The sequence below is a fragment of the Typopeltis vanoorti genome, chromosome 10 (genome assembly GCF_054136105.1).
Source record: "Typopeltis vanoorti isolate ZY-2024b chromosome 10, IOZ_Tvanoo_1.0, whole genome shotgun sequence".
NCBI classification, from domain to species: domain Eukaryota; kingdom Metazoa; phylum Arthropoda; class Arachnida; order Uropygi; family Thelyphonidae; genus Typopeltis; species Typopeltis vanoorti.
The window spans coordinates 126,327,716-126,341,641 of NC_143558.1; the positions used below are offsets into that span (position 1 = coordinate 126,327,716).

Here is a 13,926-nt window from a genome sequence, read left to right on the forward strand (position 1 = left end):
AAAATACTCCTTTTCGGTGTTTCGGACATAATATCCATTTTTCAGTACTAAATAAATAAATATTGACTATTGCTTTTACTGTGAATGCCACCAAGTAAGCAAAATGTAAATGCTACAAATCACATAATACCAATAGAAAAAAAGACAAAAGGCTTTTATTCTATTGGTATTATATATCTTTAAACATCAAAGGATTTGTATCCCCTTCATATAATACCAAGTTTAGGTGATTATATAAGAAGAAAATTAGCCGCAGGTAAATATTTTGTTGAAATGCATTCTCAAAGACTCGAAAAACAACTTTGTATCTTACTTATATAGATCGTTATAGGATATTTATATTATGCTTACTTTGTAATGCTCAGCACCTGTCACAGGCCCAACACAAGGAGGAGTACAGGCTCCCGCGGTCACTACTTGAGATCTTACTTATTAACGTAAGGCAATAAATTCTATAAATACTACTTTAACCCTTTTCACAGAATGTCCTCTTCATTGTCATCAAATACGGAAGAAGAAAAAATACAGAGGTTAAATCAAGAGAAAAAAAAGAAGATAAAACATCAGAATTATTTCAACGAGGAGTGGCAGAAAACTTATTGTTTTCTGCCACAAAAGGAAGAACTGTTGGTAAAGCGAAATGTTTATGGTGCAATTGTGAATTTTCCATAATAAATGGAGGTGTTTATGACCTTAAAAGGCATATATATGCTAAGTAATAAGCATAAAATGGGAAAGTATTAGCTAGTAATCCAACTTTAAATTCATTTTTTATTTCCTCAATGTCGTCATTAGTTTCAACTGAAGAACAAAAGACTGTTGCCGCCGAAGCTATGTTTGCCTATCACACTGTGAAACTTCCGCATAGCTATCGACCATTGGACTGCATGAGTTCATTATTCAAAACATTATTTAGTGATTCAAAAATCGCTTCTCAATTGACATGCGTGCAGACAAAAATATCTAAAATAATAACAAATGTTTTAGCAAAAGACTGTGTGCCTACAGTTGTCAAGAATTTAGGAGAAAATCAGCCATTTTCATTTGCAACAGATTCATCAAATAAAGGAAACATTAAAATGTTTCCTTTAATGTGTAGATATTTTTCTAAATCTAGTGGGGGGGAGTTCAAACAAAACTTTTGAGTTTCTTTAACAGCCAGTCAGAAACTTCAAACGATACTTCACTTTGCTTACTTCAAAAGTTGAAGGAGCTGAATTTAAATCCTGAGAACATTGTTAGTTTTTGTGGTTATAATGCTAATATAAATTTTGGTATAAATCAGAGTGTATTTACGGAATTAAAGAAATTTAATAAGGATTTAATAGATATGGGGTGTCTTTGCCATGTCTTACACAATGCAACAAGAAAAGCTACAAGCTGTTTAAGAAGTTGATATAGAATGTGTAATTTTAAAAACATATAGTGAATTTAGTTCACATCATAGTAAAAGGTTAGAAACTTTAAAAGAACATTATGAATTTTGTGACCTAGAATATTCAGATCTAATGCGTCATGTTCCTACAAGATGGTTGTCACTCCTTCCAGCAGTAGATAGGCTAAACAAAAATTTTGAGCCAGTGAAAAACTATTTTCTATCTTTGGAAAGATGTCCACCTATTTTACAAGTTTTTTTTCGAATGAATTAGCTGAAGTCTACCTTTCTTTCTTTTTTTTCAAATACAGCAACCTGTGTCCAAAACATAATTTGTAATCTAGAGCAGGATAGTCTAATTATAATAGAACTATTTAACCTAATGGCCAATCTAAGAAACTCTTTCTCTACTTTCTAAATTAAATGATCATTTTTATGGATTAGTTGCTATACAAAAATTGAAATGTTGTCGCAAACCAGTAGAGATAAATTTGTTTAAGAAAAGGGCAGACGATTTTCTGAAAACTTTAATTCAGTATATTGAAAATTTCAGTAAAAATATTGACACAAAAGAACTCAAAAATATCACAGATATTTGGATAAAATTTTTAAATGCATACGATGTATCTAATATTGAAAAAATTATTAATTTTGTTTTTGTTTTGCCTCACTCAAATGCAATGAGTCAGCGAGTATTTAGCTTAATGTTCAACTCTTGGAAAATGGATAGCAACAGATTAGACCTAAAAACTGTTGAGGGAGAATTACTGGTGAAAACCAATTACAATATGTCATGCAAAGAATTTTATGCAGTTGTATTAAAAAATGCTAAAAGAAATACGCTCAAATAAAAAAGTATTGTTAGATAAATACTCCTCTTTTGATAAAATAAATCAGGTTTACTGAATTTATATTGTAAATGATTATGCAAAGCATATCATGAGAATATCTCTAAACGTTTACATTAGTTTCCATAACTGCCAAAATAAAATATTTAAATTTTGTTTAAAGACTTGCTATGAATTTGACTAATTGTACCAAAATTTGACCAACTCTGCGTTTCATGCATTTGTATATTGTGAAAATCTACAAATATAGAAATAAAATAATCTTATTATAATTGTTCATAATGAACACCCCAAAATCAAATTTTTAATCTGGTCACACTAGGTGTGTTTGATGGCAGAAAAGACTTGTATAAAAGTGGATAGCCTGCACTTGAAATCATTTGCATCAGAAGCCTGGAGAAATTACTTCTTGGTATGAGACCTAATGCAAAGGGAAACTAGATCATCAATGGAGGAATGCAAAAAATGTGTGTGAAAGTTCAGCTATGGTATGCAAACATGATAAAGATATGAAGATAAAGATAAAGATAGTCTTCGAACATGGTTATGCATGTGGCAAAGGGGTAGGAAAATATGCTTTAGGTTTGGACGTTTTAAGTATGTCTGAGGAGGGAAAAAGAGAAAATTCTAGAACATGACCAAATAGATTGCATATGTCATTATAAGAATAGGCTAGGTGGTAATTTATTATGTCTATACACAAATGCCAGGAGCATCAGAAACAAAGGGGTTGAGTTAGTTGCTTTACTGAATATGATGTGGCCTAAGATTGTTGGCATTAGTGAAACCCGGCTATTAGGATCAGATATGATAACTCGGGTCGAGTGTAATGGGAATACTATTTTTAAGAATGACAGAAAAGACAGGAGAGGAGAAGTACTACTACTAATGATATCAGATGACTTTAGTCCAGTTAGGATAGAAACACAAGAAAACAATGATGGTAACAATGTCTCATGTAGTGGTGAGTTTGTCTATCTGGTGGGGTGTTGCTACAGACTTGGCAGCGCAGATTCACGGGATAAAGAAATGCATTGCCAGTTTGGTCTTATGGGTACCAAACAAGCAATCATTATGTGGTGACTTTCATTTTCCAAACATTAATTGGGTAGAAAAGAAATCTCATGAAAAGAAAGAAGAGGAATTTATTGAATTGTTGTGAGACAACTTTCTCAAGCAGCATGTGAAAGAGGGAACTCGAGGTCAAAGAGTGTTGGATTTGCTCATAGCATCAGAAGCGGTCTCTGTCAAGAATATGGCTATTTTACCACCAACTGGTGACAGTGATCATGCCGTACTTTCTTGGGAATTATCTCATTGTATTGATGCCCTGATTAAAACAGATTACATGCTGAACTACAAAGCTGGAAATTATGATCAACAAAGGAGAATACTATCTTTGATCCCATGGTATCAGTTACTGAATGGGAAAAATGTCAGCAATGCATGGAATCTTTGAAAATGATGCAAAGATAGACAGGGCAATCAGGAATGCCACTGATATTCAGCACTTATATTCTCACTGATATTCTCATTTTGCCTATAAATTATCTAGAAATCTTTACTGCAAATTACTCTACAAGACAGTCTTGTACATATGAAATTCCTGATATGTGTTCTCAGGGTGTGCTGCGTACAGAATATTATGATAGCATACTACATGAAAAGTTAGGTCATTACTAACTTCCTATCAATGATTTTTCCCTGAATTAATCTGATATCAGTCAAGTGTCTCCAATATTATCAGATCTTATATTTCTGTCTTCTAAGGCACTTTTTACTGTATCAATCCATCTAGATCTTGGTCTTCCTCTGGGTCATTTTCCTGGCAAAGAACCTTTCTTTTCACATTCTGCTTAATTTCATATTATTATCTAAAAGTTTAGAAAATTACTTACCTTTCAGCAGCTACATAAATGTAGTATATGCATAATTTTTTTTTTTTTGGTTCTGTAGTAATGTATTGCACCACCTACATATACAGCTTCAATTTCAATGGAAAGCATATAAACCACAAACCACAATTTGCAGTATACTTGTCCTCCAAGGTAAACCAAAAGTTGTGACATTTTGTAACATACTATTTCCCCTTTATGAAGGGCTGTGAAGCTGCTCATGCTCATAGAAAACAGGTTAACTATTTTTAACATATTCAATTCAGTATGAATAGAAATCCTCTAAATTTACACACACACACACATTTCGATTAATTCAAACTCCACAATGTTGCATTGTAAACTTTTTCAATGAAAGATACAAAAACAGTATAAAAAGCAAACATACCATATACATGGGACGCACAAAGTGAGTAAATAAGTCATTCAAAAGGATGTGATACATTCGTTTAAAAATTCCAAGGTCTAAAAATGAAATAAAAAATTATAACAAATCAAAACTTTATGAGAAGATTCATAATCAATACAAAGGTACACTTTTATTGTTAATAATATCAGTATTCAACTTAAGTAATTAAACTATATTCAGGGATTCCTCGAATGTCTATAGTCTAGTCACAAAGGAAGTTAACATACATCACACGAGACACTAACCATTATCACTATTATTACTGATATTACCAGTAAAAGATACACAAGAGGAAATTGTGTTTCAAAAGGCTACCAATTCGCATAACATTTTTTGTCACATAATTAGGAAATCTGCATGTTTATGTGTGTGAGAAAACTGTTGTAGAAGTTGTAGCTGAATTATATCATTATTTTAGATCATTTATACATTATTCAAGGGCAGAACAGACATTACTGACTACTATGGTAATCAAGATGACACAGCCACTTGGTCTTTTTGGATATATGTGCTAACTTCGGTCATTTGATGAAGTAAAAATTTCACATTATATGTATTCTTTAGATTATTCGTATTTATGAATTTAGAGACACAAAACACACATGTTGAAAAGATTATTTTACTGATTAATAATAAAATAATAACTTGATGTTTCGACCCCTGCATTGAGGTCATCATCAGAAGGATACACGTGTAAAAGAACCAAGCTACATGCTGTTGCACTCTATACAGGTAAATTACATCTACGTTGTTAACTAATCTTTTTTTTTTTTCTTAGCCTGCCCTCTACTGATAAAAAAAAAATTACCAATAAAACTACAATAAACTCTGCTAAAGTCCTCACGTACTAGGATTCTTCTGGAATTATACAGTTTATATTGTTAAACTACAATTATCTTCTGGATTTGTACAGTACAGGTATTGAATGTTAAGGGGGGGGGGGGGAACACTTCTCCAAGTCTTCTTGTATTGAGATTTTTCTTTGTGGTTGCTATGAAGGTTGCAGATGGGTCCTCCACATTGTTGGAATGGTTAGACCATCATTTTTATTCAGATTTGGATCATGTTTGAGCATTTCAGCTCGAACCAGGTTTTGGTGCAGTGTAGAGACTTGGTACCTTTCCACTCAGTTCTGTGGTATGTTTGACTTGTGTGGCGAGAAAGGCTGGTTTTTCCAAAATGGAGGTATTTTATGTGTAGCTTGTGTTCATCCTTTCTGATTGGGATGGTTCGCTCTGTTTCCCCTATGTATGAAGTGCTACATGCAATCTATTTGCAAACCCCTGGGTGGGCTAGGTGTGGCAGGGGATCCTTGGAAGAACTGAGGTAGGGGTCTTAATATTGTCGGGGGGGGGGGGGGGGTTAAAGGTGGTTTTGATGTTGTATTTGTGTAGTGTTCTGTCTATTTTTTCAGAAATACCTCTAACATATGGTATAGCAATAGCATTTTTGAAATCTTTTTTGTTATTAGTGGTATCTTTGTATAGGATCTTATGAATGGTTTTTATACTGTATCCATTTTTTATAAAGGTATGTTTGATGGTCTCATATTCATGGTTAAGAGCTTGTTCATTTGAACAAATGGTTTGAGCTCTGTGTTTAAGGGTGCCATGACCCCTAGTTTTTGTGTTGGGTGGTGATAGGAAGTGTTGTGTATGTACTGGCCTGTGTGTGTGTAGGTTTGCGGTAAACTGAGAAGGAAAGACAGCCCGAAGGAAGACGTGTGATAAGTGTGTCTAGGAATGAAGAGAGTTGTTTTTTTCTATTTCAATGGTGAATTGGATGCGTTTGTGTTGTTTGTTCAGGAGGCTAAGGAATGTATCTAGTGCATCATAGTTGTGGGGCCAAATAGCAAAAATATCGTCGGCGTATCTGAGCCAAATTTTGGGCTTTAGGCACGTCGATTCTAGAGCTCAAATTCTTCCATATAAAAGTTCACTATTTGGGGGGGGGAAGTGGTGAGCCCATGACTGTACCCTCTTTTTGAAGGTAAAAATGGTTTTGCCACACAAAATATCCGGAGCGGAGTACATGGGCAAAGAGGACCGTGATGTTGTGTGGAAATATTTTCTGTAAGAATAAAATAGTATCATTGATTGGGACATTGGTGAAAAGGGAAGTTATGTCAAAGCTAACTAATAGATCTTGGTCGCTGAGTGTAATGTTTTTAATTTTGTTTATGAATTGTTGTGTAATTTTTATGTAGGAAGGGGAAAGACCAACCAATTCCTTGAGTGTGGCCACTAATTTTTTGGTTAAGTAATAATTCAGACTGTCAATTCCTTATACAATTGGAGGTAATGGTGTGTCTGTTTATTGTACTTTTGGCAGGGCATAAATTCTGGGCAAGCGGGCATACTGTGGTATTAATTTTTTAATTGTTTCTTCCAGCCACGTGTTAATTGATTTAAGTAGTTCAGTAGTTTTCTTTTTGTTGCATTGCGTGGGGTTGTAATTTACCATTTGGTAGGTGTTGTGGTCCGATACCAAATGGTTCATTTTTTCAATGAAGGTTGTCCGATTTAAAACAACAGTGGCATTCCCTTCATCTGCTTTTGTGATAATAATGTCACGGTTATTTTTTAGGGATTTGAGGGCCAGTTTTTCCACTTTGTTTAGGTTGCTGCTTAAATTTTTGGTTGAATTTAGTAAAGAAGCAGTTTCCATCCGTATTTTGTCAGCTAAATTAGCATGGAGGGATCTTAAACCTCTCTAGATATGATATATTATATCTAGTTTATTTACTGACCTCGGAGCAATGGCGTAATTTAAACCTTTCTCCAGTAGCGAGAGTTCACCTTGAGTGAGGTTGTCATCCGATTGGTTGATAACCAGACAGTGGTCCAATGGTGGTTGGCTGCTCCTAACTGCATTTATGGATGATTGGCTGCTCCTTTCATTATGGCGTCGTAATTGTCTTGTGCTTTCCTGTAGTTTTAGTGCTTGAAACTTTGTTATTAATTGTTCTTTGTTTTTGAGTAATAGGTGCTTGGCCAAGTCGTCTGTGATCTTGTCTAGAATATTCCAAATTTCAGGATTAACGTAACTGGATAGCTCAAATTTTAGTTGTAACACTTTGGCTTGAGTAGATGCCAAGTTCTCTCATGCCTCGTGGATATGTTCTCTTAACAACACTTTTTCTAGCCTGGCATAGCTACGGAGCGATTTAGCTGATGTAAATTTCTTCTTTAGTTTAATGCAGTTGGGTATTAAGTAGCTGTCTCTACATCATTTCAAAGAGGCTAGTCGATTAATTAACATGGAACTACATATCTTTAGCTTACCGTAGAGGTTGCACTTCTTGTGGCTCACATCTCCATGGATTATAATGACTCTTTCTTTTAAGGTTACACGATGATCATCATTCATATTTATGAATTTAGGGACACAAAACACACGTGTTGAAAAGATTATTTTACAGATTAATAATAAAATAATAACTTGACGTTTCTACCCCTGTATTGAGGTCATCATCAGAAGGATACATGTGTATAAGAACCAAGCTACATGCTGTTGCACTCTATACAGGTAAATTACATCTATGTTTTTAACTAATCTTTTTTATTAGCCTGCCCTCTAGTGATAAAAAAAATACCAATAAAAATTACAATAAACTCTGCTCAAGTCCTCACGTACTATGATTCTTCTGGAATTATAGAGTTTATATTGTTAAACTACGATTATCTTCTGGATTTGTACAGTACAGGTTGCTATTGAATGTTCAGGGAAAAAAAAAAAAAAAAAAAAAAAAACACTTAACCAAGTCTTCTCGTATTGAGATTTTTCTTTGTGGTTGTTATGAAGGTTGGAGATGGGTCCTCCACATTTTTAGGATGGTTAGACCATCATTTTTATTAAGATTCAGATCTTGTTTGAGCATTTCACATGTTTCCTTGAATTTCTGCTTGAACCAGGTTTTGGTGCAGTGTAGGGACTTCGTACCTTTTCAATCAATTCTGTGGTATGTTTGGAGTGCGTGGTGAGAACGCCTGGTTTTTCCAAAATGGAGGTATTTTATGTGTCGTTTGCGTTCATCCTTTCTGATTGGGATGGTTCGCCCTGTTTCCTCTATGTACGGTATGTTACATGTGCAATCTATTTTGTAAACCCTTGGGTGGGCTAGGGCTAGGTGCGGCAGGGAATCCTTGGAACAACTGAGCAGGTGTCTTAATTTTGTTGAGGGTTTAAAGGTGGTTTTGATGTTGTATTTGTGTAGTGTTCTGTCTATTTTTTCAGAAACGCCTCTAACATATGGTATAGCAATAGCATTCTTGAAATCTTTTTGTTATTAGTGGTATCTTTGGAGGATCTTGTGAATGGTTTTTATACTGTATCCATTTTTTATAAAGGTATGTTTGATGGTCTCATATTCATGGTTCACAACCATTCACAAGATCCTCCACAAAGATACCACTAATAAGAAAAAAGATTTCAAGAATGCTATTGCTATACTATATGTTAGAGGCATTTCTGAAATAACAGGAACACTACACAAATACAACATCAAAACCACCTTTAAACCCCTGACGAAATTAAGACACCTATTCAGTTCTTCCAATGATCACCTGCCACACCTAGCCCACCCAGGGGTTTACAAAATAGATTGCACATGTAACATACCATACATAGGGGAAACAGGGCAAACCATCCCAATCAGAAAGGATGAACACAAACAACACATTAAATATCTATTTTGGAAAAACCGGCCTTTCTGACAACGCACTCCAAGCATACCACAGAATTGATTGGAAAGGTACCAAGTCCCTACACCGCACAAAACCTGGTTCGAGCAGAAATTCAAGGAAGCATGTGAAATGCTCAAACATGATCCGAATCTGAATAAAAATGATGGTCTAACCATTCCAAGAATGTGGAGGACCCATCTGCAAGCTTCATAGCAACCACCAAGAAAAATCTCACTACAAGAAGACTTGGTGAAGTGCGGTTTTTTTTGTTTTTTTCCCCCCCTCAACATTCAGTAGCAACCTGTACTGTACAGATCCAGAAGATAATCGTAGTTTAACAATATAAACTGTATTATTCTAGAAGAATCCTAGTATGCGAGGACTTGAGCAGAGTTTATTGTAGTTTTTATTAGTATTTTTTTTAATCACTAGAGGGCAGGCTAATAAAAAAGATTAGTTAACAACGTAGATGTAATTTACCTGTATAGAGTGCAACAGCATGTAGCTTGGTTCTTATACACATGTATCCTTCTGATGATGACCTCAATACAGTGGTCGAAACATCAAGTTATTATTTTAATATTAATCTGTAAAATAATCTTTTCAACACGTGTGTTTTGTGTCCCTAAATTCATAAATATGAATGCTGATCACCGTGTAACCTTAAAAGAAAGAGTCATTATAATCCATGGAGATGTGACCCACAAGCAGTGCAGACTCTCCAGTAAGCTAAAGATATGTAGTTCCATGCTAATTAATCGACTAGCCTTTTTGAAATGATGTAGAGACAGCAACTTAATACCAAACTGCATTAAACTAAAGAAGAAATTTATATCAGCTAAAGTGCTCAGTATCTATGCCAGGCTAGAAAAAGCGTTGTTAAGAGAACAGGTCCATGAGGCACGAAAGAATTTAGCATCTACCCAAGCCAAAATGTTACAACTAAAATTTGAGCTATCCAGTTACGTTAATTCTGAAATTTGGAATATTCTAGACAAGATCACAGAGGACTCAGCCAAGCACCTATTACTCAAAAACAAAGAACAATTAATAACAAAGTTTCAAGCACTAAAACTACAGGAAAGCAAAGATAATTACGATGCCATAACGAAAGGAGCAGCCAATCACCCATAAATGCAGTTGGGAGCAACCAACCACCATCGGACCACTATCTGGTTATCAACCAATCGGATTACAACCTCACTCAAGGTGAACTCTCGCTACTGGAGAAAGGTTTAAATTAAGGCATTGCTCCGAGGTCAGTAAATAAACTAGATATAATATATCATATTGAGAGAGGTTTAAGATCCCTCCATGCCAATTTAGCTGACGAAATACGGATGGAAACTGCTTCTTTACTAAATTCAACCGAAATTTAAGCAGCAACCTAAACAAAGTGGAAAAACTGGCCCTCAAATCCCTAAAAAATAACCGGACATTATTATCACAAAAGCAGATGAAGGGAATGCCACTGTTGTTTTAAATCGGACAACCTGCATTGAAAAAATGAACCATTTGGTATCGGACCACAACACCTACCAAATGGTAAATTACAATCTCATGCAAGGCACCAAAAAGAAAACTACTGAACTACTTAAATCAGTTAACACGTGGCTGGAAGAAACAATTAAAAAATTAATACCACAGTATGCCCGCTTGCCCAGAATTTATGCCTTGCCAAAAGTACACAAAACAGACATGCCATTACATCCAATTGTATAAGGAATTGACAGTCCGAATTACTACTTAGCCAAAAAATTAGCAGCCACACTCAAGGAATTGGCTGATCTTTCTCATTCCTACATAAAAAATACACAACAATTCATAAACAAAATTAAAAACATTATACTCAGTGGCCAAGATCGATTAGTCAGCTTTGACAAAACTTCCCTTTTCACCAATGTCCCAATCAACGATACTATCTTACTCTTACAGAACATATTTCCACAAGACATCATGGCCCTCTTTGCCCACGTACTCCGCTCCGGATATTTTGTGTGGCAAAACAATTTTTACCTTCAAAAAGAGGGTACAGTCATGGGCTCACCACTCCCCCCCCCCAATAGAGAACTTTTATATGGAAGACTTTTAGCTCTAGAATCGATGTGCCTAAAGCCCAAAATTTGGCTCAGATATGTCGACGTTATTTTCGCCATTTGGCCCCACGGCCGCAAAGCACTAGATACATTCCTTTTAGCCACCTGAAGACAAACACAAACGCATCCAATTCACCACTGAAATAGGAAAAAACAACTCTCTTCTATTCCTGGACACACTTATCACACGTCTTCCTTCAGGTTGTCTCTCCTTCTCAATTTACTGCAAACCTACACACACTGGCCAATACATACACAAAACTTCTTATCACCACCCAACACAAAAACTAGGTGTCATAAGCACCCTTAAACACAGAGTTCAATTAATTTGTTCCATTTGTTCAAATGAACAAGCTCTTAACCATGAATATGAGACCATCAAATATACCTTTATAAAAAATGGATACAGTATAAAAACCATTCACAAGATCTGCCACAAAGATACCACTAATAACAAAAAAATTTCAAGAATGCTATTGCTATACCATATGTTAGAGGAATTTCTGAAAAAATAGACAGAACACTACACAAATACAACATCAAAACCACCTTTAAACCCCCGACAAAATTAAGACACCTACTCAGTTCTTCCAAGGATCCCCTGCCACACCTAGCCCACCCAGGGGGTTTACAAAATAGATTGCACGTGTAGCATTCCATACATAGGGGAAACAGGGTGAACCATCCCAATCAGAAAGGATGAACACAAGCTACACATAAAATACCTCCATTTTGGAAAAACCGGCCTTTCTCACCACACACTCCAAACATACCACAGAATTGATTGGAAAGGTACCAAGTCTCTACACTGCACCAAAACCTGGTTCGAGCAGAAATTCAAGGAAGCATGTGAAATGCTCAAACATGATCTGAATCTGAATAAAAATGATGGTCTAACCATCTGCAACCTTCATAGCAACCACGAAGAACAATCTCAATACAAGAAGACTTGGTGAAGTTTTTTTTTTTTTTTTTACCCCCTGAATATCTAATAGCAACCTGTGCCATACAAATCCAGAAGGTAATCATAGTTTAACAATATAAACTGTATAATTCCAGAAGAATCCTAGAACGTGAGGACTTGAGCAGAGTTTATTGTAGTTTTTATTGGTAATTTTTTTTATCACTAGAGGGCAGGCTAAGTAAAAAGATTAGTTAACACCGTAGATGTAATTTACCTGTATAGAGTGCAACAGCATGTAGCTTGGTTCTTATACACATGTATCCTTCTGATGATGACCTCAATACAGTGATCGAAATGTCACGTTATTATATTATTATTAACCAGTAAAATAATCTTTTCAACAAGTGTTTTGTGTCCCTAAATTCATAAATATGAATGCTGATCACCATGTAACCTTAAAAGAAAGATTCTTTAGATTAGTTTAATAAGTTAAGGATATTTAAATTGAATGGTGAGAGTATGTACAAAATGTAATTTACTTTAATGCTTATCAAAATGTAATTATTTGATAATCATTTATACACTTCATTTAATAAACTTCAATGTACAAATGACTGTAGATTAGAGTAGCAAAATTAAAAACATGCAGAGTAGAGAAAGTAAATATGCACAAGCAGAGAAAGTACACATCTGTTTAGCTAAGTGCATTAATGATGTTGTAAATGATGTAGGCAGAGTGAAAAAAAGACAATGAATGTGTAATGACAGCAGTGACACACACACACACACACACACACAACAGAGATGGGAATAGGTAAGAAAGAAAAGGATGTGATGGAAAAATGGAACAGTAGAAATGAAAGAGGAATGGTAATAAAGTTGATATGAAAGGCATCAAAGGGAATGATATGTCAGAAGTAAACTTGTGTGGTTTTGGAAAGGAATTGAGAAGTGAAATACAGAATTTGAAGAAGAGAAATGTTATGGAAAGTATAAAAAAAAAGGTGTCACTGAAAAGCAACCTATAGAAGAATGATGACAAAAGGTTACAAAAGTGGCATAATATTGTATGCAGACTCTATTGTGAAAAATGTTAAGACAGAGCAGATATATATGACAAAGAAACCATAAGAAGAGTAAATTATACTTGATATGAAATTATATTCTTGTTTTAATTCTTTAACTAAGCCTGAGCAAACAAAAGGTTTCTTCACATCAAATTTCCTGAGTATCCCATAATGCACAGTGTATATCCCCCTTTTGGATGTGTATATTGCCATGCATTATGGAAAGGATCACCACCAAGACAAGCAGTGATCTTTACTGAAGTGAAAAAGTACAGGAGTGTTCATCACAGGTGTCTAAAGTAGTATAAGAGTGCAAGAGAGCTTGGTAATATTAGAATAAAGAAAATACAGATAGTTAATAAGAGAGACAGAAAAAAGGCCTCAACACTTTTATATCATCATGTAGACAAGGCTATCATTTCTCCTTTTTCACCAGTATGCACAGTTAGACAACCAAACAACCAATTTAAACTAAAATCTGGAGATGACCGATATCCAGGTGGGTAGTTTTATCTAAGTTAACTGCCTTGAGCTGGCTTTCTCTGCCTGGGATTGCTTTTCCAGTCATTCTTGCAGATGACCATAAGATCAGTGAACTATAAGAGGATGGAGCCATTTAAAAAACCTCTCATAATAAAAATAAATAG

The 13,926-nt window shown here is 35.0% G+C and overlaps 1 protein-coding gene across 1 annotated transcript in view; it reads right to left on the reverse strand.

The window, feature by feature from the left end:
* The window catches only part of LOC150102777 (SID1 transmembrane family member 1-like), a 582,520-nt gene that overhangs the window by 133,835 nt on the left and 434,759 nt on the right, over positions 1 to 13,926 (reverse strand). Inside the window, exon 19 of the mRNA XM_090399394.1 lies at positions 4,507 to 4,583. Coding sequence (XP_090255520.1) covers positions 4,507 to 4,583 — 77 coding nt within the window. The remainder of the gene's footprint in view (positions 1 to 4,506; positions 4,584 to 13,926) is intronic.